The sequence below is a fragment of the Temnothorax nylanderi genome, unplaced genomic scaffold, assembly GCF_030848795.1.
Source record: "Temnothorax nylanderi isolate EJ_2023f unplaced genomic scaffold, tnyl_v1.0 TNYL_tig0006_pilon, whole genome shotgun sequence".
In the NCBI taxonomy this organism is placed as follows: domain Eukaryota; kingdom Metazoa; phylum Arthropoda; class Insecta; order Hymenoptera; family Formicidae; genus Temnothorax; species Temnothorax nylanderi.
In genome coordinates, this window is record NW_027249068.1 from 874,285 (window position 1) to 899,486 (window position 25,202).

At 43.4% G+C, this 25,202-nt stretch overlaps 5 protein-coding genes across 11 annotated transcripts in view; 3 read left to right on the top strand and 2 right to left on the bottom strand.

Annotated features, from left to right (window-relative positions):
• Sev (receptor protein-tyrosine kinase sevenless) overlaps positions 1-6,178 on the top strand; it is a 35,331-nt gene extending 29,153 nt beyond the window's left edge. For 3 of the 4 annotated variants that reach the window (XM_071715287.1, XM_071715312.1, XM_071715304.1), the window contains 5 exons: positions 1,314-1,736; positions 1,895-2,118; positions 2,300-2,770; positions 3,024-3,387; positions 4,308-6,178. In XM_071715287.1, coding sequence (XP_071571388.1) covers positions 1,314-1,736; positions 1,895-2,118; positions 2,300-2,770; positions 3,024-3,387; positions 4,308-5,197 — 2,372 coding nt within the window. In that variant the 3' untranslated portion in view covers positions 5,198-6,178. The remainder of the gene's footprint in view (positions 1-1,313; positions 1,737-1,894; positions 2,119-2,299; positions 2,771-3,023; positions 3,388-4,307) is intronic. The other variant, XM_071715296.1, reaches the window with a different exon arrangement.
• Positions 6,141-8,110, bottom strand: LOC139777730 (smad nuclear-interacting protein 1). The gene is made up of 2 exons (XM_071715326.1): positions 6,883-8,110; positions 6,141-6,569 (listed from the first exon to the last, which is right to left on the bottom strand). Exon 1 carries the CDS (start codon positions 7,780-7,782, stop codon positions 6,883-6,885), a length of 900 nt encoding a protein of 299 aa, XP_071571427.1. The 5' UTR covers positions 7,783-8,110; the 3' UTR covers positions 6,141-6,569.
• A 480-nt stretch (positions 8,111-8,590) lies between these two features.
• On the bottom strand, positions 8,591-20,096 carry LOC139777750 (uncharacterized). Of its 2 annotated transcripts, XM_071715357.1 has the most exons (6): positions 19,953-20,096; positions 19,171-19,208; positions 14,990-15,275; positions 14,443-14,913; positions 9,956-13,116; positions 8,591-9,315 (listed from the first exon to the last, which is right to left on the bottom strand). In XM_071715357.1, exons 4-6 carry the CDS (start codon positions 14,458-14,460, stop codon positions 9,147-9,149), a joined length of 3,348 nt encoding a protein of 1,115 aa, XP_071571458.1. In that variant the 5' UTR covers positions 14,461-14,913; positions 14,990-15,275; positions 19,171-19,208; positions 19,953-20,096; the 3' UTR covers positions 8,591-9,146. The 2 variants fall into 2 exon arrangements, with proteins under 2 accessions (XP_071571458.1, XP_071571454.1); XM_071715353.1 differs by lacking the exons at positions 19,171-19,208; positions 19,953-20,096 and having other exon boundaries at positions 14,443-17,943.
• Positions 19,660-22,647, top strand: LOC139777759 (methyltransferase-like protein 25B). 2 transcript variants are annotated; one of them, XM_071715361.1, is made up of 8 exons: positions 19,660-19,842; positions 20,007-20,158; positions 20,737-20,995; positions 21,076-21,224; positions 21,450-21,752; positions 21,847-22,000; positions 22,063-22,172; positions 22,255-22,647. In XM_071715361.1, the coding sequence occupies exons 1-8, from the start codon at positions 19,726-19,728 to the stop codon at positions 22,544-22,546; spliced, it is 1,536 nt and encodes a 511-aa protein (XP_071571462.1). In that variant the 5' UTR covers positions 19,660-19,725; the 3' UTR covers positions 22,547-22,647. The 2 variants fall into 2 exon arrangements, with proteins under 2 accessions (XP_071571462.1, XP_071571468.1); XM_071715367.1 differs by having other exon boundaries at positions 20,049-20,158.
• Positions 22,648-23,133: 486 nt separating this feature from the next.
• Sm (heterogeneous nuclear ribonucleoprotein L) overlaps positions 23,134-25,202 on the top strand; it is a 148,329-nt gene continuing 146,260 nt past the window's right edge. For both annotated transcript variants that reach the window (XM_071715399.1, XM_071715408.1), the window contains exon 1: positions 23,134-23,590. In XM_071715399.1, the coding sequence (XP_071571500.1) occupies positions 23,528-23,590 (63 nt within the window). In that variant the 5' untranslated portion in view covers positions 23,134-23,527. The remainder of the gene's footprint in view (positions 23,591-25,202) is intronic.

Here is a 25,202-nt window from a genome sequence, read left to right on the forward strand (position 1 = left end):
GCAGACGGCAACGCGATGGCTACCCAGTTTCATTTTTGACGTGCGCTGTAACAGTGTCAATCACTATGAGGTCATCTTCTTACCTCATTCGATTGTCCACGCTATGCGCCTTCGTACTCCTTTTCGAGTACGCGGTGCTCGCTATTCCCATTGACAACACGAATTTCATCAATGCAACCGGTAAGCCACTCGGGAATCAAAGGTTTCGGTATAAAAAGTATATCATATTCTCAAAATTAATTCTCCCTCGTCAAAGAAATTGCGTGACATCGATGGTAATATTGTGGAAGACCATGCAATTAGATCGTGTATTTATAAGAAAATTTATAATAAATATGATAAATTTAAAGAGCAATCTTTATTGTGTTACTTATAATTAAAATAAATATTAAATAATTTACAGCAGAATATAACTTTTCCTAATACTATTATTCGCTCTTACGGTTTTTTATATCAAGCCTTTAATGGTTCTCTTTTGATTGCTCTTGTATGCCTAAATCAGAATCTCTCGAAAGGTGTCTCATACTTTTTCTATCCGATAAGAATAAGAAGTGCTTGCTTTTTTACGTAAATTTTTTCATGTGCATTAATTTTTTTAATAAAAAGGTATTGCGAATCCGCAAACATTCACGCCGAATTAATTTTTATTTAACCTCGATAAAGCTCGACAAGTTCAAAGAGATCTGCAATCTTTCGAAGACATATACTCAACTATCATGCGTCACCTGCATGCAAATTAAAGCACATATGACGGTCGTAGTCGTGGACGTAAGTAACGCACAAGCTTTTGCGTATCCTGATTTGTCAGGTCGAGGACTACGACCGTCGTATATCGCTACACCATGTTATGTGCTTTGATCCTAAAATGTTTAATCATCATAATAAAGTCCACGTTTAGATATGATAAGTATAATAAATGCACGGCTCACAGCTACGAAAACTTTTGCTAAAAGTACCTACATTTGCAACGAACCAGTGGCGTTAGCGACTTAGTGACTGTCCGGTTTTCTAGCAACAGTGTTACAACGCTTAATATAAAATTAAAATGTTTAATTAAAAATTAAAACAGTTGTTTAAAAATAATACGCTAACATGATACAGTATCGGTTTGTCCGACTTCGTGAAAATGCATAATCGGCCATGCTAAAGTTCGAAAACCTGTTTACGGTGCTCCTATGAAAGAAAACCGTGTGACAGTTTTCTCTTTGATAGAAATAGAAGGCAGAGTTAACGCGATAAAGTTTTGAATAGAAGTAAATATATTGAAGTAAAACAAAGGGAAAACTTAAATTGTATTCTTTTGTACAACAAAGGTGACGTCCCGAGTGCTCCAGGGGTGCCTGTGGTAACGAAATTCCGAAATTCTGTATATCAATTAAATTGGGAACCGGCGCAAGCTCACGGCTCGCAGGTCACTTGGTATCGACTGGAAGGCTTGGTCGTCGATGACAGCAAGCAAGACGACGAGAGTAGCGAAAACGAGCACTGGAATTTATATTATAACGGAACGGACAATTACTGGATAATTCCCGGGGATGTCGATCAGAAGTATCAATTTCGCGTGCAGGCCAAAAATGCCTACGGTTTCGGCGCTTGGAGCAGACCGAGCGCGGTCGTTGATCTAACGGAGTCCACCGGAGGAATATTGGCTACGCAACAGCACCTACCGCTGATGTTGGGCCTCATCGCGATCGTTATTACCTTAATGTTGGTGTGCTTTTGTTATTTTTTCTGCCGTAAGTATACTTGGTACGACGCTCGAGCTTTCGATCGCAAATTATATTCAATAGAACAGCATTTCTAAAGTTAAACTTGATAATAAAAGACAATTTATATTTAATTACATTAAGTGGTAATGCATGATATTAGACAAGTATATCGTAACGTTATCCAGCAGTGTATCGACAACGGAAAGAGGACAAGAAGACAGTTTTGCCTCCGATTGTGTCCGATGTCGAATTAGCGACCCTCCGCGAGATCCCTCGCGGGAACTTCGTTCAATCTAACGCGCTTTACGCTTCTACGCTGCAAAATGATCCGGATGACTCTGCCCTGCCCAAAATCAGACAAGAGCAAATTACGTTTACAAAGTTCCTAGGTAGTGGCGCATTCGGTAAGGTAAGATCTAATTCTAAAAATAATTTTGTAATCTACAGAAAAAAAAAATTATTTTGAAGAACTAAGAAATAAAACGATAAAACCACTTTCAGTGGTGTTCGTTGTCGAGAAAATACTTTTGCAATATTAAAGATATGTCTTTTATGGGATTCATAGTAATTTAATCTCAAATGTCTTGCAGGTATTTCAGGGAAATGCTAAGGATTTAGAAGGACCAGGCATAACGCCCGTCGCCATAAAGATGCTACGAAAGGACGCGTCTTCGCAAGAGAAGACGGAATTCCTGCAAGAGGCTAGGCTCATGAGCCATTTTCGCCACAAACACGTGCTGAGGTTGCTGGGCGTTTGCTTAGATACGGATCCTCCGTTACTCGTGCTGGAATTAATGGAGGTCGGTGACCTGTTGAGCTATTTGAGGGAGAGTCGGTCCCTGCAACCCACGGACCCGCACGCTCTGCGCCTGCAGGACCTGCTAGCCATGTGCGAGGACGTCGCGCGGGGCTGTCGCTACCTGGAGGAGCTGCATTTCGTGCACAGAGATCTCGCGTGTCGAAATTGTCTGGTGTCTGCGAGGGATCGCGAGAACCGCGTCGTAAAAATCGGCGACTTCGGACTAGCCAGAGATATTTACAAGAATGACTATTACCGCAAGGTAAAATGCATTCTTTTAGGAAAAAAGATGAAGAAAACTTCCTAAGCTACACTTATTTATCATAATAATTTTTATTATATTTTATTTTATTATAATAATATTATTTGTCTTCACGTAAGCAAAGCTTAAGAAAAATAATTATTTCCATTTTTGAACAAGAGAAGTTAAGTGAACGTTGTCTGATTTAACGCACGCTCGCTTCAAAGATGGATACATCTCAAGTAAACGAATTAACTCACTGCTAAAATTTCAGGAAGGAGAAGGTCTGCTGCCTGTTCGCTGGATGGCACCGGAATCCTTGGTGGACGGGGTATTCACTTCACAGAGCGACGTTTGGGCGTTCGGGGTGTTAATGTGGGAAATTACGTCGTTAGGCCAGCAACCCTATCCTGCCAGAACTAATCTCGAGGTGTTGCATTACGTGCGTGCGGGCGGCAGGCCGCCGAAACCCCTCAATTGCCCACCGACGTTACACCAGCTGATGCTGCGCTGCTGGAGCGCAGCGGACGCCAGACCGAGCTTCAAAATTTGTCTCGAGAGCATCGTCGTCCTAAGGGGTCACATAGAAGACGCGGTGCTGAGCCCGGTGCACGCTGGGCACTATCTGGCACGCAGAGGTGAATTAACATTAATTAACTTGCGCGCATATCACTGCATGGAGCAAGGAATCTCTGCGAATCTATAGAATGTTGATTGAAATTATGCAATTTTTTTACTCCTTCGCATTACATAAAACGATATACTCACGAATCATTCATTCTGGTATTATGTGCGGTATATAATGTGACTATTAGAAATTTGCACATAATACGTCATTTACATACAATGTATAAATTGTGAGAAGTTTTTCTTCAGAAAACGGAATTCACAGAATGAGAAAAACTGTAATGAATGATTAAAGTTTTCTTTACTTCGTAAATTACGAATGTTTGAAAATGAAGAAATCCTTCGCGAGTTGTTGCATAACGGAGATTTAGTCTCTTCGATTGATTTCGATTTCGCGTTTCCTGCGTCGCGAAAAATAAGCATGTTTCTCATACATTCACATAACTCGACGCTGTCAAATCATACGCGACGAAAAATCCGTTTTATCGCGAAAACTTCTTCATCCTCAAAATGTACTGGAATATTACTCTGTCTGCTTGAATACATATTGATCATTGCATGGCTCGTGCTTGCAGGCGTGTCTAACATGGCTTACTTTGCTGACGAGAATCAGAATCATAATAATTCAGGTAGGTCTTAACAAACATCATCTGCCTCTCTACACTATCCATCCTACCACCAGGAGATACGACTCTTCCACTCTTCACCGAGCATATTTTTCCAATCATTGCAATTAACCCGTGCGCAACGTGATTCGCAATTTTTTGCGCATATATATTAGAAAAATAATATAACACATACGTACGAAGACGTACGTACTAAAATAACGTTTTCTCATCACGAAGAAATACGTTTTTCTTAGAGTTCCGCAATTAATAAGTTAATAAAGTTCAGTTACTTTGCTATAAATTGTCATCGTTCCTCTGTATAGGAAACTCCTGGAAGTCCAGTAGCTCTGAGGGAAGCCGAGACATGCAACCCTTCCTGCAGAACTCGAACAACGCCACGCTCGGCCCGCAATCCGACGAGGCTCCGAAGTATCTAGAATTATTAGCAGATAATGAAGATATCATTCTAAGGGAGAACCCTACGAACGGTTACGAAATACCTCGCTCGATCCACATCTCGGATCAGAATCTAGCGAATATAAGCAGAATCAGTTGCATGAGTCACGATCGTAAGAGCAGCCTGCCTACGGAGACCACAGAGGAGCGCAAGGGACATTCGACGGAGGAACGGAAGCAGTCTGACAGAAAGCTGTACAAGAGATCGTCGATCACAAGTCTAAACTTACCGGATCGAAAAGGCACGTCGATTTCGGGAATGTCAGAAAAATGCAACACCTTGGACAGCTCGAAATCGGTCAACTCAGTTGCAAAGGCGACCCCGAAGAGGGATTCTTTCTCGTCCTTGAACGGCCAGCGGAAGTATAAGACCAGCTTGAGCGAGCGGAGGGACTCCGAGGCGAGCATCGAGGATAAAAGCTGTAGCTCGCACAGCCTCGCGCCTTCCACGCGTCCCAGTTCGTCTCTGATCAATTCGCAGACGGTCCTACCGTGCCTGAAGAGCAACGTCGTTGTCTCAAACGTTGTCGTTGCCGTGAACGGGGAAGTGCCTTCGAGCGAGAACACGTTGACGAAGAGCACGTTGCCGAAGATCCAGAGGACTCATTCAAACTTGCAGAACGGCAAGGCGAACATACCGCTCGTGATAAACAGCGCGTTGCTGAATCTATTGCGGCAGACGCCCGTTGAAGACGGCAGCAATATCGTCACGTATACGAATATAAATGCGGATGCTGTAAGAGTGAATGGATCGTGAGTCGCCGATCGTGACAAATCTAAAGATTCGTACAAACGCTTCGCATAAAAATAGGCAAGACTTATACAAATTACTTCGGAGTTTGAATGACGTAAAAAATCGAGACAATTAAATATTTCAATATTTATGAAATATGATAATAGATTTCTACATCACACATACTAATTTTGATGCAATTTTTTTTAAAGTGATTCCTGTAGCAAATCTATTCTTCTCCAGGAACTATTTCAGTCGAATTTGCCTTATAGCTTATAAAAAATTACTCGAGACAGTCGCTACGATCTTGCTCAATTTGTTTTTTGTTTGTTTTTTTTTAATCCTAACGCGGTGCCTTAAACATATCAAACTACGTACGCTCATACATTAAGCTCTGCTTACTACCATTAATGTCCAAGTATTTTATATGTGAAGAAGATAAAGAGGAATGCATGGAGCGGAGTTAAGAATAGCTTTAAACTGCCATTTTAATGTACATACATGAACTTTTATACTCGAAAATTTGTCACGCAGATATGGCAGATCGTTTCGGAACGTACCTAAATTTTGTGACTTTAGTAATAATCGCGAAACTGTTATTTAATGTAGAAATAATACGTTGGTGGAGAATGATAAATGTGAAATATATATATATATATATATAGTTTAACTTTATAATTACAATTTTACATAACATATTTATTGAATAAAATCTGTGAAATTTTTCACTGTTCATTGTACAAATTTCATGTTTGACGATAATTAGTAAATATGAAAATTAATAATAATAAGAAATTGTTAAGTTTTCTGCGTAGCTTTAACAATACGAAAATGTATATGTAATTTTATTGAAAAGATAAATTAGAATGTATAAAACTTTGCGAAGTTTACACCGATGGACTGACTATATTTGAAATTTATATTTTCAAGTAGCTTTAAAAGGAAAATAAATTTGTGGATCAGTGAATACTAAATAATTGTAAATAATATATTACAAACAATATACATCAGAAGTTTAATTATTTTTAACCTACGAGTTACATACATGATATACTTCAAACTCTATTAAGGTACCAAATTAAATGTCACAGAAAAATGTACAAAAGAAAAGTGAGGTACTATTCCTCTTTCTTTGCGGCAAATTTCGGATTTGCGAAATATATTTTGGTGACTCATAAACTTCCAAAAGTAGCTATTTTACACGTATAATACTAATATGCATTTAAAACGGTTTCAAGAATTTAAAAGATTATTATAATAAGACTTTGTATCTACATTTATACTGGTTCTTCCTCTTCACAGATACAGTGTTTCTCTTGATTCTCACAGCTTGATTTCTGCATCAGTCTTGATACATATTCATCTCAGGATATTTTTCCATATTAGAATTAAGTTCCTGAAATTGAAAATGTACAGACATCTTTTAGATTATAGAGACGAAAAAACAGGGTTGCACATTCAGTCACGTGTAATAAGGAAAACTCAAATTGTTAATATGAAACTTGGGCCTTAATATATCCTAATATTTTTAAAAAAATTAAGAATTTTATAATTCCACAATATTTGAAATAACTGTTATATATATTTATATCTCATTGTTATATACATTTATATATATTTAATATATTCAGCTTACACAATGCTCTATCTCATTCAATTTTACAAGCACAGTGGCAATAGCGGATATAACGTAATGTAAAATTACTTACCTAGGTCTCATTTGTAAGAGGTACGTCATCGTCAAAGGAATCATCCTTACTATGTTCGTGCAATAAAACATATTCCCTGGTACTAAAACCAAACCGTACCACGTCTTTTTCTAATAATTCGTGATACCTCTTCGGTTCTAATTTCACATTATTTACAAAGGTGCCATTTGCGGACTCTAAGTCAATAATATACGGTCGTATCCTTCTACCCTCGGCACCACCTTCTTTTTGGTAAGAGACTAAACGATATTGCAGAGCGGCGTGTTGCTTGGAGCACGAGGGATGATCCAGGGGTATATCGGCCACTTTGCGATCCCTGCCCATGAGATAAGCCGACTGTCGATGTATGTATAACGTAGGCAACGCCTTCTCGCCCTTGAAGGGATACAATCTCCATCGACGTTTGGGTTTCTTCGCGTCCTGCGGCTCGGAGTACTTAATTACCACGCCGTTGACGGTGTTCATGTCCTCCGTCAGTTTTCCCGACAGTTCGAAGTTGGGCTTCTCCTTCTCCTCCTTCACAGCCGACTTTCCCCAGTCCGCGGAGGATTCCCTCTTCATTCGCCCATCCTCCGGGCTTCGCTTCTGCCTGTGCTGATCGTTGCGTCTCCTCCCGGAATCCTCTCGCCTGTCTCTACTTCTGCTCCTCTCGTTACGCTCCCTGTGCCTGGGATGGCTGTTCTCCCGTCTCGACGGCGATCTCTCGTGCTTCCTCTTCTCATTCTGCTTCTCGTCGTCCCTCCTGAAGTGATCGCGTCTGCCGCCGCCTCTGTGATCCCTGTCCCTGCTCCTCTGCGATCTGTCTCTGTGCGTCTCGTCGCTCCTGTCGCGCCTGTTTTCCCGGTTATTCTTATGCGTGTCCCGTCGCTCCGCGGGGTGACTCGATCGCCAGTTTGACATACTTTCCAGGTTATATTATATGTCGCGAGTCAAATTCCAATTCCCAAAACCAAGGAATTATCGTCGATCAACAACCTAACCTAACTCACTCGGTCAGATTATTACGCTGCGAAATCGTGACAGGTCGTGGCGTTGCACATACGTATAATAACTATACGACGGCGCATAAACGTTCCCTTGTTACCACGATTTATCGGAGAAACGATCAGTTTTGTGATTTTGCGTACTACGAGTTAACGGCACAATATATACATATATATAGAGAAACCGAAGAAACTTGCGAGCCGCCATAAGCGTCATTAGCGTCAACCACGCCATTCGGTCCATTCATCGGCGGCGTTCGTCCGTTCGTGGCGCTCTCTGATTCCTCCGGAAACTCCCGAAGATTTCAAAGCGAGATTCCCGACCAACTCTCTGCCTTGCGCACAAACGTGTACGAGAAACACCAATTACAGTCTCGCTTTTCTCGGAAAACTTTATAATTTATTGCTTTTTATGTGTCGTGAGAATCGCGTAAAAATGTCTCTTTTCGTTATATAACGTACGACATTGTTGAATTAATCTCCGCGATATTCTTTCTTTCATTATTTTGTTAAATATTTCACGATGTGTTTTTCTTTCATATTACTAAATGTTTTGCGATTTTTTCCCTTTATTATTTAAAAGTTGCTTTAAAAAAATTTTTTTATCATTATTTAAGGTTTTAATATAATTTTGATGTTATAATAACTTACTATAATAATAAATATCACGATGATATATTTTTGGCTTCCACGCGGAAGCTTCCGCACACATGAAATGCATCGTGCAAACATAAAAAGACTGCGATTTATTTCGTATAAAAAAGTACAAAATTATTCTTATATGTATGTACATAATAATACATAGTTAAGATATCTACAAAGGATACTCGAAGTAATTTGTCACGCTGCGATTATCCGCCCTTATTCCGAAATTTTCATCTTCTTTCCCCCCATTTTCGCCCCAAATCGCATAAAGGAGTGCGTCACGCGATCTCGTAAAAATCGCGTCGTTTTCATACTGTTTTTCCATCAGAGCGTTTAATCATCAGCGTTTAACATTGACATTCATTATCGCATAGCCAGCATACAAATCCAAGCATCCAATCCTCTTTCCCTCCATCGTGAAACGAAAAAGTTAAACTCGATTTAGTCAAAGCCACTGGAGAAGTATGTTATACCGCAATGCAAAGAATTTTTTTTTTAATCTGCAATAAAGGTGAAAAATCTTGAATATACATATATTACTGCGTGTTGTAGAGACCCTCGAAAAAGAAATATTGACTGTAGATTAAACATCTTTGAAGATTTTGGAGAAAGCCTTTTTACGAGACTAACAATAAGTTAATACGTCGAGAAGGTAGAGTCGTCGATGGAGTCGGTGCCGTCGGAGTTGCTCTCGGCGGCGTCCACGAAGGCCGTCGAGAGATCGCCGGCCAGCTTGCTGACGGATCCAGAGGTCACGTCGTACATGAAGATTTCCTTGTCACCCTGACCATCAACGTCTCTCGGCCTAAAACATCGCAATGAATCCGAGTGAAAGCGCGTAGCCTCGCGAATTCCTCGACTTTCAAGTGGATTCGCGCGACACGGACGAACCGTCGATTGTAATACGGTGACATTAGAATGTTAAAAAGTTAATGGAGCAAGTCATTGTGATGATATATCATTCTATTCAATTTTGGTCGATCGATATATATAACGTGAAAATAAAAAAATAAAATTATAAACGATAATCATTGCTGTAATTAGATTATAAATTTGGAATATGTTAAAAGTTAAAATTGCTTGTAAATCGAATAGCGTTAAATGAGAAATAAATACAAAAGATAGATTTAAATAGTTATCAGATTTCATAAGCAATAGACAGAATTCAATCATACGCTAAAAGAATAAAAGAATATAGATAATTTCATTCAATCAATAATACATGATAATTATTTGTAGTTTGAAAATGGTACCTAAATCTAAAAAATTTACGCTATATTATCGACTCACATCTTGGATGTAGACACGAGGTGATGTAACGTGTTGATTTTTTAGAAAGCGGCACCAAAGAAGCTAAATGTCTAAAGGTGCCTGGAGCGTTAAGAGAAAATGAATCACGACAATCTTAACACGCGTGCACGCATCGCGCATAATCGAATACTTACATGGTCACGAGGAGGACGACGGACTGCCTCTGCGGCTCGGTGCGGCTCTCCTGTTCGAGCCACTTCTTGTAGTTCTCCGCGGTGGGCTTCTTCATGAGCTGCTTGAGGGTGTCGCCGGCGAGAAATCTGACCGGCTGCGCGTCGCCGCCGGCCTTCCTGCCGCGTCGCTGCGACTCCGACGACGACGACGCCGCCGCGATTTCCCTCTCCTCGCCGGGAAAGTCGTAGTCGACGGGTGCCAGCACCACGACGCTCGAGATCCTACGGCCGTTGAGCTCCGGCACGTCCGGTATCGGGAAGGACGTGCCGCTCACTTTAAGCGGCAGATAACGATTGTACTGCGCGGCGGCATCCCCGCGCGCTCCCACGGTCACCGGCTCGAGCCGGGTCGCGTCGTCCCGTATATGCTGCTCCGCCACGGCTCGGCCTTGCTCCGTATTCGGATCGAAGCGTACTACTTTCATCTCCACGCCGCCGGGCCGTAAGGTAGCCTGTTCGAACTTGGTCGAGCTGTCGCCGGCGTTGGTATCAACGACGGGGATCAGGTTCGTCGCCTTCTTCTGCGTCGTCTTCGTCGACGGCCTTTTGGCGATCGCTGGTACGGGCTCGCTGCCGGCGGCAATCGCCGCTCCGCCTCCGGCGCCGTAGAAATTCGCCAGGGCTTCCGGCGGCAGTTTCTCGATCGGTATGTCACCGATCTTGTCGTAGTCGAGGATCTGGATATCGGCGTTGCCCAAAATACCGGAACTCAGCAGCTGCTCCCTGATGTCGTCCGGCACCTCGTCCGGCAGATTCGCAATGTTCTCCTTGATCTTGGCCGCCTTATTTGGCGAGAGCGTCGTCGTGGTTGGCGCCTCGGTAGTCGTTGTAGTCCTGGTCGTAGTAGTCGAGGCCGTAGTCGTCGGTAAGAGTGTTCTAGCGGTCGACGGTGAGTTAAACTCTTCGGAGGGGCTAACCGGCGTCGCGTAGATCTTCTGCGTGGGATTGCTTTGGAATAACGGCCGGCCCCATATCGATTGCTGCTGAGAGAAAGTGGTTTGCGGTCGTTGTTGCGATGTCGGAGGATTCTGTGAGAAGAAACTCTGCTGACTACTCTGGTGAGACTGATGCTTCGTGTTTAATTGCTGGTTTAATTGTTGAGTGTTTAATTGTTGCGGTAGACTGTCACCGGAGATAAAATGATTTGTTGGATTCCCAGCGAGCTGCTGGGAATCGCGAAGAGCGTTGAACGGTTGCGCGGATACGAACTGGTTCTGGGAGAATTCAGGAAATGCCGTTGGTTGCACTACAGCAGGATTTGGCGGAAACGGGCCGGGATGAAGAGGATTTTCTCGGATCGCGTAATGCTGTTCCAGCTTCGGCACGGCCTTGAAAATTTCACCCGCCGGTCGTTGAGGCGATAATTGCGGCGGTAATTGTGGCTGCAATTGTTGCTGTAATTGCGGTTGCAATTGCGGCTGCTGAAGCTGCGCCTGGTTATACTTAAGCTGCGTGCGATACCGTTGCTGTTCCTGAAACAGTTTCAGCTCCTGCTCTTGCTTCCGCCTGCGTTGTTCCTGCAAGCGCTGCAAATCCTGCACTCGCTGCTGATCCTGCACTCGCTGCTGATCCTGCAACCGATGTTGTTCTTGCAAACGTTGTTGCTCCTGCAGTCGCTGTTGCTCTTGAAGCCTATGGTGCTCTTGTTGCCTCTGATGTTCCTGCTGTCTCTGCTGCTCCAACAATCTCTGTTGCTCGACCTGTCTCTGTTGCTCCAGGAATCGCTGATGTTCCTGATATCGCTGCTGCTCGTGCTGTCGTTGATGTTCCCGTTGCTTCAACAGGTCTTGCTGTCGTCGTTGCTCGTGATAACGTTGCTTTTCCAGTTCCTGCTGCTTAAACGGAGGTAGCGATTGCGGCGGAAGTTCCGCATTGAAATTATTCGGTCTGGATAACGGTTGCTGCGGCGGCTCCGAATTGAAGCCGCTAGGTTTGACCGGTAATGATTGAGGTGGTTCCGCGAAGTTATTCTGCTGCAACGACAATGGTCGATTCTGCACGTGAACGCTCTGATGCGATACCGATAACGCGGGCGGGAATCCCGGTTGCTGCGGGTGATTAATATTAACGTGATGCGGCGGCGGACCGAAACTGTTGAACGTCGTACGTTGTTGCACTTCCGGGAGACCTTGAATTGTTATAGGGTGCCGCTGCAATGGTCTCGATGGCGGTGGCGGTGGCAGTGGCGGGTTCCTCAAGGATTGCTGAGGTGGAAACGACTGATGATGCGGCGGTGGCAGGGGCGGTGGCGGCGGTTGCTGCTGCTGCTGCTGTTGCAAGAACGTCGTTGCCTGCGATTGCGGTGGGAACGAGTTGATAATGCGCTGCTGTGGGAACGCGGGTGGCACTCGTGGGGGTTGCGGGGGCTGCAACGGCTGGTAAGGGCCGTGCTGTCTCTTCGGCGCTCCGGGCGACGTCGTCGGCTTGCTGACGTGCGGTTGGGTGCTACTACCAGGCGTCTCCAGGTCGCTGCGCTTGCTGTGACTGTTGGGCGGCACTTGCTCGGTGCCGAAGGTCACGCGGATGCCACTGCTGCCGGAATGGTATACCTCGCTGTCGGGTCGAATAATGGCGCGTAAGGTCGTCGACGGTTCTGGAGGCGGTGCCGGCGTCACCGTGTACGTCGGCTCCTCCCCGTACGGTGCCGAGTTTTCCGGCTTAATTTCCTCGTGCTCCTCCACCGGCGTCAGTGCGGGAATCGGCGGATCGTAAACGACGCGAGTCTTGTCCCCGTAGCCCTTTTTCTTCTCATATTTTACGTAGAAGACCTGGATAGGTTCCTTGGTGGGTCGCGTTTGAGGAGGAAGCGGTGGTGGCGCCGGAGTCGGAAGAGATTCATTGGATTCTTTGATAATGATCTCGATGATCGGTTCGGGTTCCGTTGGATAGTAGCTCGACGGATTCTCTTCATACAAATCGTCGTTCTTCGGGCTCGCCAAGGGATTGTACAAAGGATCTCTCTGAGAGTATTGCACTATCGGTTCCATCTGGACCGCATACGGCGGCAGGCGACCACCCTTCCGCAGGAAGGTGAGCTGCTGACGTTTGTCACGGTTCTTCGATGACGGGATCTCCTCTTTGGCGAGGGTCGCGACGACGAGGAGCGTCGCCGCGAGGAGTCTCTGAAAAAGAAGATGGGATCGGCACGTTGGCACAACATCTTTTTATATCGCGATGATGAAATATTGTTAGTTTGATAAAACCAATGTTTATTATTTTAAAATTTGTAATTTTTTTTCAAACTCTGGTAAAGTCTTAATCTTTCTGGCAATAATTCAACTTTCTGGGAAATAGCGTACGTATCGTTTTCTAATTGATTGATGGTGCCAACGTTTCAAGCTGATTAGCATATAAGGTGATAATGTAAATATAAGAAGGGGGACTTAATGCGCTCTGATTAACCGAGTAACCCGTTTAATAACCAGAAAACTCATCGAAAGCCTTAACGGGCTTCGAATCGATTGGTATGCTAGCGAGAATCGAGGAACAGTTAGCCTGATAAGCGATTCCCAGTTGTGACCGTGCTCTCGATATGGTGAGATCGACTTGCAACGTATCGGATGTTTCTCGTTTCTCTGAAATCGCTCGGTTCCAAAACTTCCACTACCGGGCGATGGCGAGCTTCCGCGTGTTCTACGGTCTTTTGTCTTGTGATTAAATAACATATATATATTTTTTTTTATTTTATCAAGCAATACAATAACGTTAAATAAATAATATAATTTTTACCAAACAAAATTAAAAATTGTTTATCTTTTATCATGATTTAACCATCGTTAAAATGAATTTTTCATTCTAATATAGATAATAATTTTTTAATCTGATAATAATTCGATATTCCTGTATTAAAAGCATATTTCAAAATTACTGCATTATATAACGAATCATAACTTATCTTTATTGAAATTTTATCGCTATTCTTTTCTATAATTCTAAAAATGCGCTATAATAGAACGTGCCCTAGTGTACTCGATTGAGTCCTTTAAAGTCCACGAAAAGAAGTGGGTGAAGGAGAAAGAGAAAGAGAATCAAAGTTTAAGACCGGCGCGGCGTCGCGTTTCACCTCGAGAATTCGGTGCCTCTCTCGGTGCTGGGTTAGCATATTCGAATGAGGCCCCGAGTGCCTCTTTTACGTGAGGCAAACCCGCCTCGAGCGTCGTAAAGGCTGACCGAGAGAAAAGCGAGCTCCCAGACGATGGGACGCCGCGATTAAACGGCCATCGATCTCCGCGGGACGATTAGCGGCCGTATCGTTGCCGGTCGCGTCTGCCACGATTTATTAAAGGACTTTCCCCGGTGCGTGAGAGTCGATACGCTCGCTGATTACAAATGATAGCACCGCGAGGGTCTCGGCACCGCGCGCGACACGCTTATTACAATGAAAGTACAAGCGCCTCCGTCTAAGCGGTCCATCCGCCCTCCTCGCGGACGCGCCCCGTTATAATTACCAGCTTGGCGAACCGCATCGCTGCGATCGTTCTTCGGGCTCTTCCTCGTGGAGAGATTCACACACTTCTCGCCGGCCGATTTCTCGCGTTAGAGGCGGCTGACTCGCGACATGACACCGCTCGAGACGATCGGACGTTTCTTGGCTGAACGATACCGAGCGGAACCTCGCATGGGAACTGAGGACAGATCGGGGCCCAGGGGCCCGTTTCTCCCTACTCGATGCCACCACCACCGACGGCCACCGCTCTTCAAGAAGCTCCTCTCTAATATCGAAGACGGTGGAGCAGCACCTTTCTCCGAGGGGCCCCTCGACATTCGTTGGTGTTCGGTGTCCGTCGTACACGTGGACGTATACGTAGATGGAGATGGTAGGGGGGGAAAAAAAAGAAAGAGAAGATGAGCGCCGTGGAATGTATATCTTCTTCGCACACACGATAACTTTCTTCAAATCCGCCCGACCATGCGATCACCTGTAGAGGGGATGATTATACTAAGCGCGTCCTCACTTTTCCGCGACCTCCAAGGTCCATCGAAATCGAAACTCACCTTTCCTCCTCTTCTCAACGAGAAGCTATTCGGTGAAAGAGCGTGATGGATCTTAATGTTACCTGAAGGGGAGTGGAGGCGGATTACTTTCGCCACGGTGCTAAGCTTCGCTAAGCTACGGCTTCCTCGAGACAAGTGATCGTTTCCGATCTGTTCGGTAATCCTTGTCCACGAGGCAGGATATGTCGGTCGATTCGAATGTCGCTGCAAATCGCACGATGATTATTTGAACTGGACACTCTTGCCCACGAATGATCATCTTGATGGACAGATACAATTGAGGCGGCTGCAATTATAATATCATTAGCATTTCTAGGCTCCGACTTTAATGCAAACCTTATTTCTCTTGGAATAATAGTCGCGCCGACTTTCATGAATGTGTACAGTAGTGTACATTCGTGAGAGTGCAAGTTGCTGCAAACGAATTCTCCGAAAACGATGCAATGTTGATTTCGCAGAAGTGCAAAGACATTTTTTTTCTAATGTTATAAAATATATTCTACACATAGAGTGCGCGATAGTGGATTGACAAAGATTAATAACGCGATCAATCTTCTTTTTTTGCGTGGACTTTCAAAATGTATTTTAAAAACTTTCATATATGAACGATTATACTTTTAAAAATGCATATAAGACGTTGTTTCTTTATATAAATATTTTAAACAGCATGTGATACATTCCTCACAGAAACTTGTCTCTTTCTAATCTCTTTTATAGAAGAGATTTCGCACAGCGCAAGAAGTTATTCAGATCCTCTTACGTCAACGTATGACGGATGATTCTGATTTGATAAATTGCATGGAACATTTTTCCGAGCACGATGTCGAAGTTGCTACGGGTGTGAGATAATTCGCTCGCAAGAAATCACACAGGAGATTGTATATAAGTCATGTTCATCGTTACGAAAGGTGCAGATTCAGTAGAGCAATTGAACGAGATGACCCGCTAGACCTCTCCCCAGTTGCAAAAGTGCCCGGCGATGTTTTGCAGACGTCTTCGCATTTGCGCAATCTGCCTCGTTCCAGATCGACCAGATCATCAAAAGCGATGATTTTCTATCGAATATAATTTCTAAGCCTCTTAAAGAGAAGTCAAATCGTTCGGAGAAAAAGAAATTAAGATTTGCCGTTACGCCAGAAACTGACGACGGGCGAGTCATATTATTTCGAAAGTCGTGAGAGAATCCGTGATGGGAGCTAGATATATATATATATATTTTTTTTTTTTTTAGTATTTCTTAATATCGGTACTCATTAATTTCGGCACTAGTCAATGTCCGGCTTCGACAATTTGAGTCTTCGGGCGATCGAGACTGGACGTCGCGCGTCCTACTTGCGAACTTTCACTTATACGTTGGCGTAAGAGGATCCGAATAGCAGCCGGTGGGCTCGAAGATGATGAATACAGGATCCATCTGTCCGTCCGGGAGGGTCAGTGATCCGCGAGCCAGGGCGATATTTCACGCTGACTTATCGCCGTTTCGCCGAGAAACGATATCATTCTTGGACGTCCTAAGCGTGTATAATTTCGCACGCGAGAACGATTTATCACTTTTCCGCGGCACTGCGCAGATGACACGGTATCTTAACTATTTCTAATCTGTTTACTCGGTCGACTCGCGGTGTTTTCCGAGGAAGCTCTCTCTCTTTCTTTCGGCACCGTGACAAATGTACATTGTCGCGTAACTTTCCTTTCATTATGAAGTTAATTACTTAATTACCGATATGAAATAATTTCAAGGTTCAATCGTAAAATTTAAATCTCCGCTGAAGGGGAAGATATTCGGAGTGAAGCAAGATTGAAAAGCAAGATCTCGCCGTTTTCGAGTTTCTCATTACCTATTCAAAGTAAATGTAATTAAAATAACACGACTATGTTTCATTCTAACATTTAGTTCGCGTTACCAACAGTCCACATCCTGTCGGTGTTAATCACAGGAAATGTTGTACAACAAGTACTAAACGTCTGCTTGGTATGTTTCGTGTAAAAACGACACTTTCTAATCGGTCTACAATACGACCATCACGATTATCTTTAATTAAATCAATATTTAATTCGAGATCAACTATTGCAGAAATTGAACGACGCTTTATCATCGTATAATATACATCTTACGTGTTACACACGCGTTATGTTACACGGTTATTACATCTGCTATCGAGCCTATTCATGCACGAGGAGCGTGGAAACTCCCTCGCAACCGCAGAGCCGGCGTGTGTCGCGAGATCTCCGCGATTGCGAGACCGATCCCCGTAACAGCGATGGCAAACGATTGCGATTGCGAATTTGATTCTCCCAGTTCTCACGAAAGTACGAAGGTTTTGCGGGTTTTGCCATACGATCCTCTTATATGAGCGCTAACGATATACGAGGCTCTTCGAGAGCAGTCGGCTCATGAGCAATAACGTAACTGTTGAAGAGTGAAAGTGCTGTAAAGTGGGACGCCGCGGGAATAGCGCTCGCTCTTATAATTAATAAACAAAGCCTGCAAACGGGTTCTCATCGTCTAGTGCGACTCTGCATTCAATGCGACATTTTTATAGGACCTTGCCGAGCGTCGTCATCCATCCCCGGTTGATGATCGAGACCTTTCTCACGCTCGCTTTTTATTCAGGAACCTCGCGCGTTTATAGACAGGGATAACAATCAAATTATGAAAATTTATAGAATTTAAGTCACGGTTAGAAGTTAATAAATAAATAGCTTCAAGATACATCTTAATTATATTTATATATTCCTGCGTTTGTTTATCTTTCTTATAACTATAGAATATTGTTGATTCAAAATATTAAAGTCAGTTTATGTTAACGTTATTTTTTTTCTCTAAAAATTTCAGAACGGATTTTGGAGGAAAAGAAAAAGATGAAATCAGTTTTAAAAATAATGGAGAAAGCAAAATTAGATTATATTAATAAATAAATAGCTTTAGGATATTTCTCAATTATATCTTTATATTCCCGCGTTCGTTTAGTTTTTTATAATTAGAATATTGTTGGTGTAGGATATTAAAATTACTTTATATATTTTTTTCAAAAATTTCAGAGCGTATTTTAGAGGAAGAGAAAAAGATAAAGTTAGTTTTACAAACAATGGAAAGATCAAGATTAGATTATATCTTCTTGAAAATTTTGTGTTTTGATTCAATTATTTCTTTCTGATTTTCTTTTATCTTTTCTCTCGCCTTTTAATTCTGATATCACGTATATCATTTGCGGTAAGCCGATTATCAAATGTATGGATCGAACTGCTCGCCTGCAGTGACCTAATTCATAAGGTGGAAAATTCTCACTCGTGTTTTTCAACGTGAGAAAAATATTTCATAAGCTACAAGGGTGTTGCGCGCCATAGGCGCGTTAATCCGAGTCTTATAACTAATTAAAGAACGGAGGCCGAGCGAAACTGACACGCGATGTGATGCGCTCATAAAAGTTACGCGGTGACTTTTATTTCCAGAGAGATTTACGGAACGATAAACGTTATGCTTTTTTTTTTAATTGGAGTTTAAAACGCCGCGCGTCTACCATCCGCCGGCGTCGAGGAGAGAGGCACTCTCCGCGGCTATTCGCGGCTATATCGACTGTATAAGCGGAAAATGCATAACTGGCGTTATATAATTACACACTTCGGACCGGTATCGGACGAAAAATTGTCTGTAATTGATGTTACGCCCGATGCACTTTCTATTTCAGATGCAGCGGATTCCTCACACTTGGCGATCGGCGCGAGCTTGCCGGAAAAAGGGAAAGAAAATCGCTCGATCTCCATTATCCTCTCCAATCGATTAAAAAATGTCGGACGGCAGTTTTTCCGAGCGCCGCGGCGTTATCACGGTCAATTTGATAAATCATAAAGAAGCGTGAAGAATAATAAGCATTAAACTTTCTCCTCGGCTAAATCACTCGTGCCGCCACTGACGTGCGTGTATCGGCGAAGACCCGCGGCCTATCTCGGCCCCGCGGCAAATGGTCCGAAAGGCCATTTGCTCCTTTACTTTTACGAAATTAAAATAAATCGCGAGAAATGTGCCCGCGTTTACGAGAATTTATAAATACCGTAACGCACAAAATTCGCGTACACGTGCTACACTTTCCATTTCGCGCGTGATAAATCAGCCATCGCGTGACTTTCTAATATAATTTCCGATAATAATAGAAAAAGATAATAATCAAAAAAGAAGATACCTGTACGCAATATATGTAGCTAAGGATCTTAACGCAACCTAAACAGAAAGTTTATATTATTAAAAATAATAATAGATCAGGTTTGAAAAATTAAAATCGAAGGAGGTAAAAAGGACTGACGAATCAAGCTGGGTGTACGTGCTAAAAATATTATAATTTAAATAAACAATGTCAAATACTGTGACATTAATAACAATATACAATGTAACATTAATATTTTTAACAATATGGATTTAATGACGTAAAGGAGCACCGTTAGCTTAGATAGGTAAATAAATAACGCAAGGAGAGATAAATTTGCATACTTAGTTCGTAAATTTATAATAAGTCCCGGTCTACAATAGGTGTTTTAAGCCCTAAGCCCTAAGAAATTGACCAATCACAGTCAATTATTCTCCTCAAATTCAACTGTGATTGAACAATTTCATACGGCTTAGGGCTTAAAACACCTATTGTAGACGGGTACTAATGGGAAGGGAAAGGTACTTATCGCCCGATCAGCGTGTCGGGGAGCGATACGAACTCTACGAACTGTTCGTCCGTCACGGCGCAACAATGGCCGCCCCCGTGGTTACGTGCACATGCAGAACCTGCTCGAAGGCTCGCGTAACACTCGAGAGAATCTTCAACGTCCTAGACACGTACGGCTGGTTGTTAGACTCGTACGTCGTGGTATGTAATTTAATAAAGATATACTTTGGCGTCGCACGGGCATTCCGAGCTTCTTTCTCCGTTCCCCTCCTTCGAGCCTAATTCGCATATATGTCGTCGCGTAAATGTACCTGATACACATTTCACGTGTTCCTCGTCTGTCATCTTTCACTTTATTTTTCGAGAACAACGAAATCGACCTCGAAATCCGGCGAATCGCATTGCAGGATTTCTTCCAAGAGCGACTGTGGGAGAAATTGCCGAGCAGCTGGAGGAGCACGCTGCAAACCGTGTCGCCCGACGAATTCGGCAAGTGGTTAGCTGGCGACATCTCGTGGTAAGCGCGTCATCTTCACCTCGGTCGGCAAGCGCGAGTGACTTCGAATGAATTAATTGATTGTTTCTAATCTATATTTTTTTTCCCACTAAACAATAAAAATTGGAACATTTTTCAGAAAGACTCAGACAAAATAATAATGAAATATTTCAGATTTTTATTTCAGTACATCTTTCCGTAGAAATCTGAATAAATATGAGAAAATCCGCGCAATTTATCAGAAATTTTCATACTTACAGATACTGAAATACTTATTTCGAAAATCCTTATCCAATTATTTCTGAAAGTGTCTGAGATTTGACATATTTTTTTCAAAATTTTTTATGAATCCAAAATTGAGAAATTCTTAAAAAAAAATTATGAGAAAATGAGAAATGTTTTTACCAGGGGAATTATGTAGTTAACAATTTCGCTATAAATCTCGATTTGTTGTCGATTGAGTTAATCGGAATTTGATCGAAGTCACCCTCAGGGCTCGAGCTTGACGCAAATATGTACATTTCAAATTCGAACGCGAGCCTCTGCAGTGAGAAATAAATTTGTCTGCCTGTAATTTGACAATGCAATTTGTTTTGCAGCTCACGCGTATGGCCATTGTCACTGCTCGCGCTTCGACAAGTTGCAAGGGATTTACAACTAAATAGAGATCATCGAAATGACGAGAGCGCCTGGCGATGCGACGGAAGGAAAAAGTTCGAGTGCAGTTCGGAAAATTCTGTCCTGGAAAATAAAAATAAGGGATTAAGCGATACACCTGCAGCTTTGAGCAAGCACAACAATCTCTTTCTGAAACACGTTAAAATAAAGAAACGACACGAGATACAGCAAATAGCGCGGGTACAGCTGCATTCCCGAAGTATCGCTTTAGATTAGAGGCGAAATGTTTATAGGCCCTGTAAGAATTTATCTTTGCACAGATATGCGCGGACTGTGCGCGAGAGTCCAATGCCAAGTGCATTGTAGATGTTGGAGCAGGCGTGGGTCATTTAGCCCGATCCTTAGCGTTTAAATACGGCCTAAACGTAACATGTATTGAACAAGACGCATTACTGTCACAACAAGCCAGGTAGTCCGACGTTACGTCATTGACCTCTCCATTTTTTCTTTTGCTCTAAAGTCTAAGCAATCTCGGTGTATTACTACTCAGGTAGCAGGATGACGTTTAAACACGTCTTAACGATGTATTGACGTTAGAGATGTTATTAACACCTCATTTGATGTCATTTTGCTACCTGGGTGGTAATTTCATCGTTCCTTCATTATCATTCGCGTGACAGGTTTTTAATTGCAGGAAATGGGATAACGAATTGTTAATGACCCTGTCTAAACATTTGCCTGACTTGCCAGTAAATACGCCGCAACACGTATCGATCAAACTGGAAAATATCAACTCTGATCAGTCAGCGACGATCAGGGACATACGAAGAATTTTCTCCCATAACTTTAATTCAGGTGAGACGGAATCTAGGTTCGGCATTGTCGGCCTGCATCCGTGTGGAGATCTCGCGGCCACGTTACTGAAACTTTACGCGTCTCAGAGCGAGGCAAGATTTATTTGCATCGTGGGGTGCTGTTACATGAAGCTGACATTAGAGTACGTCCGCGAGGCATAAAACATATATATATATATTTTTTTTTTACTTTTGAGATTACGGTTGTATTAATTATAAATAACGTAATGCATTTAGAAGTCCGGCGAATATTCCAAATGGATATCCACTCAGTAAATATCTGTCGTCATTTGGAAAACGCAAATTATCCTATACAGCGTTGGAAGTGGCGTGCCATGCTATCGAGAGCTACCGCGACAAGCTGAAGACTGGGAACTACGAGGATCTAATAGTTAGTGTCGTATACTGAAACGGTATAAGCTCGTTATTATCAAATTGTACATTTTTTTTTAGGTGCACGCTTACAGAGCCGCTCTAGAAACCATTTTGATAAAACGAAACAGCCAGCTACGTCACTCTCAAGTGAGGAACGTTAAAGTGACGAGACCTGTTACGTTTGAACAGTTGAGTAAAATATTGGTTACGATTATCAAGATTTTACGTGTCATTATAACGATGATAATCGAACGCGGTTATCTTTTTCAGATACTGCACGGCCGCAACCGCGGACTTCGAGCCGAATCTCCGGCCTGAAGATTCAGACTTTCAAAATCCGCAGATAAAATCGTATCTGAATCAGTGGCGGCAGATTGTGATATTCGGAGCGTTGCGCACAATGTTGGCACCGTTGGTGGAAACCGTAGTGTTGCTGGACAGGTTCCTGTATTTATCCGAAAATGATTTATTTCCCGTATTGAAGCCTATTTTCGACCCCAGATTGTCTCCTCGAAATTTTTTATTGTTTTCCATGAAAATTGCCGAACAATCGCCCTGCTGATGTCTGAATCTTTTTATACCTCTTACTAGAATAAAACTTCAAGGAAAATTAATTAATTAAATTGAATATTAATTTTTAAAATAAAATATCTTATTTTCATACTTCTGTACGAGTTAAATTTAAAAAAAATTCCATGCAATTTAATAAAGATAAGACTGATTCAAAACATGTTTGCCTGCGATTATTTGCTTAAATGTAACGATTATGATAACATCTAATTTTGAAAATTGTATGACCACGGTTGACGCTACGAATTCAAGTCTAAATATGAAAAGTTAAATATACTTTGACTAAATATATCTTATAAATTCGATAAATTTAGATTACACGCAGCCCTATAAACAGTGCATCTTTGTTTGATAACTATTTTGCGCGATACCGCGCATTCCGATTAATCCCATCTTCTCATGAAAATTCAGTGGCTTCGCCGCCTCCAATAGAAGCGAGCGACACATCGCGCGACCAGACGACGGGCCAATCGGAGCGCGATCCTCGACGAGACTCGGCGCGCCAGCGCCAGCAGCGGTGGCTTAACGGCGGCCACACGCAAAGGCCGCAAAGCGTTCCTTGGCGCCACCGGCAGAGCGCGTCGCGGTAGCCGGTCGCGAGTTCGCACGAAGCGTTGACGTTCCTCCGGTGAGATCCAGTTTCCTTTAAGCCGCTCTCGCGCGTTTGTCTGTTCTCGTCGCGTCGTGCGTCCTACCGATTATTATTTTCTCCTCCTCCCCCCTTCCCCGTCCGCGTACACGAGATCGTCGGCACGGTGTTAGAGGTATCGCGAGCGGTATACATAACACGCTCGTGTCGTCGTCGTCGTCGTCGTCGTCGTCGTTGTCGTCGTCGTCGTCATTGTCGCCGTCATCGCCGTCGCCGCCGCCGCCGCCGTCGTCGTTGTCGTCGTCATCCCTGTCGCTGTCGCCGTCGTCGTCGTGCAGCGCCGAGTGCTCCGTTTCAAACGCATCGCCCGGTGTACAACGGAGGATGGCATTCAACGGAGACGGTCCGCACTCCAAGAGGCAGCGGCTGGAGGAGTCCGGACACAGGGTGAGTGCGCGCGCAAATTATTATCACGCGTCGCGGCCGCGTCCGTCGCGTCCGCGACGCCGACGGTCGGTCTCCGGCTCTCTCTCGCCCGCCGTCGCGTCGGCGAGAAGACCAGCGAGAGACGCCGCGCCGCGGCCGCGGCCGCGGCCGCGCCGACGACGACGAGGGGGAAGAAGCGCGTCGCCATTTATCGGCGTAATGATCGCGGCCGCGAGGGGCACGGCGCGATGCGCGCGTGTCTCGCCGCGCGCCGCCGAGCACGGCGAGTTTTCGTAGCGACGCGCGGGGCGCCATTTACCCGCGGGTCCCGACATACGGGTTTCACGGTACGGGCATAACGTATTTGCACCGCGACGCGCAGCGCGTCGTATCGCCGGCACGCTCGCCCGCGCCCGATAACAATCGGACGCGTTCGCCCGCCGACAGCCAAGAAGCAATATCCGACGCGATTCTCGCCGGACGATCGCCGCTCCGCCGAGCGCGAGTATCACGATCCCTCCTTCCTTCCTTCCTTCCCTCCCCTCCTCCTCCCCGCTGCAAAAGACGCGGGGGCCCGGTTCGCGTGAAATGTCCGTCGGTCTTTTAAAACTCGCGGGAATTCCATTCTATTCGCGTGAGAATCGCGCCGGAAGTTATCCCGACATGTCGATTGCGCGTTACGTTTTCGTCGTTGCGCGCTTTTGAACCGGAAATGACATCGATCGATTTTTAAACGCCGTAAAGAAATCATTTCTCCATTTTTTTTTTACATTTGACGCGAATTGTAGTATTCTAGTATTCTCGTCGAAGTGATCGATCATTTGGAACAGCATGAGGAAATTGGATATAAAGAAATGCATGCAACCGCTAATTTTTCAATTACTTTACGTATCGCACGAATATTACGATGGAGAAGAGAAAATGTTACGACGGAATGATCTCGTGTATAAACTTGATAGAAAGCCCGGAGAATTTTGTTGTCGAGAGTCGCGATCGGAGAATAGAAAGCAACTCCTGCACGCCAAACGGTGCGCTCTATTCAATTTTCATCTTATCTAAGAGATACATACGCATAAAGCACATCGGATTTGCCATACATTCTTTTATTCATGAATTCTCTCTTACGAACTCTTTTAAAGTCAAGTTTTTCTTGAAAAAAAAAACGAAAATTTTCGTACCTCGTGTGAGTAAAATACGATGAAGAACAATGAACAGTTCGATAATTGAGCTACAAGTGCGTAAACAAATAGTAAAATCTTTTTGAATTTATTTGAGTTGCTTTAAATGTGTAAACAAATAGCAAAATCTCGTTTTTAATTTATTTGGATTAAACGCAAAAAAAGCTGTCAATTTATATCGAAAAAATGGATTTCAAATTGATCGAAAAAAAATTCCTAATTTATCATGAAATTATTGTATTAAATCTCGCACGACACTCTTGTATTATTTAAAATAATATTAAAATGTATATAATTATGTTTCTACGTTCGCTCAATTGTCAGTTTTTAAGTACCGTATATATATTGTACAGACGGCGTCATTAATGCCTTCCACCTGAAGGCATAGTACATGTAACGTGCACTATAGAAATCCCCAGAACACAGCTAGGAAGGCATTAATGACGCCGTCTGTA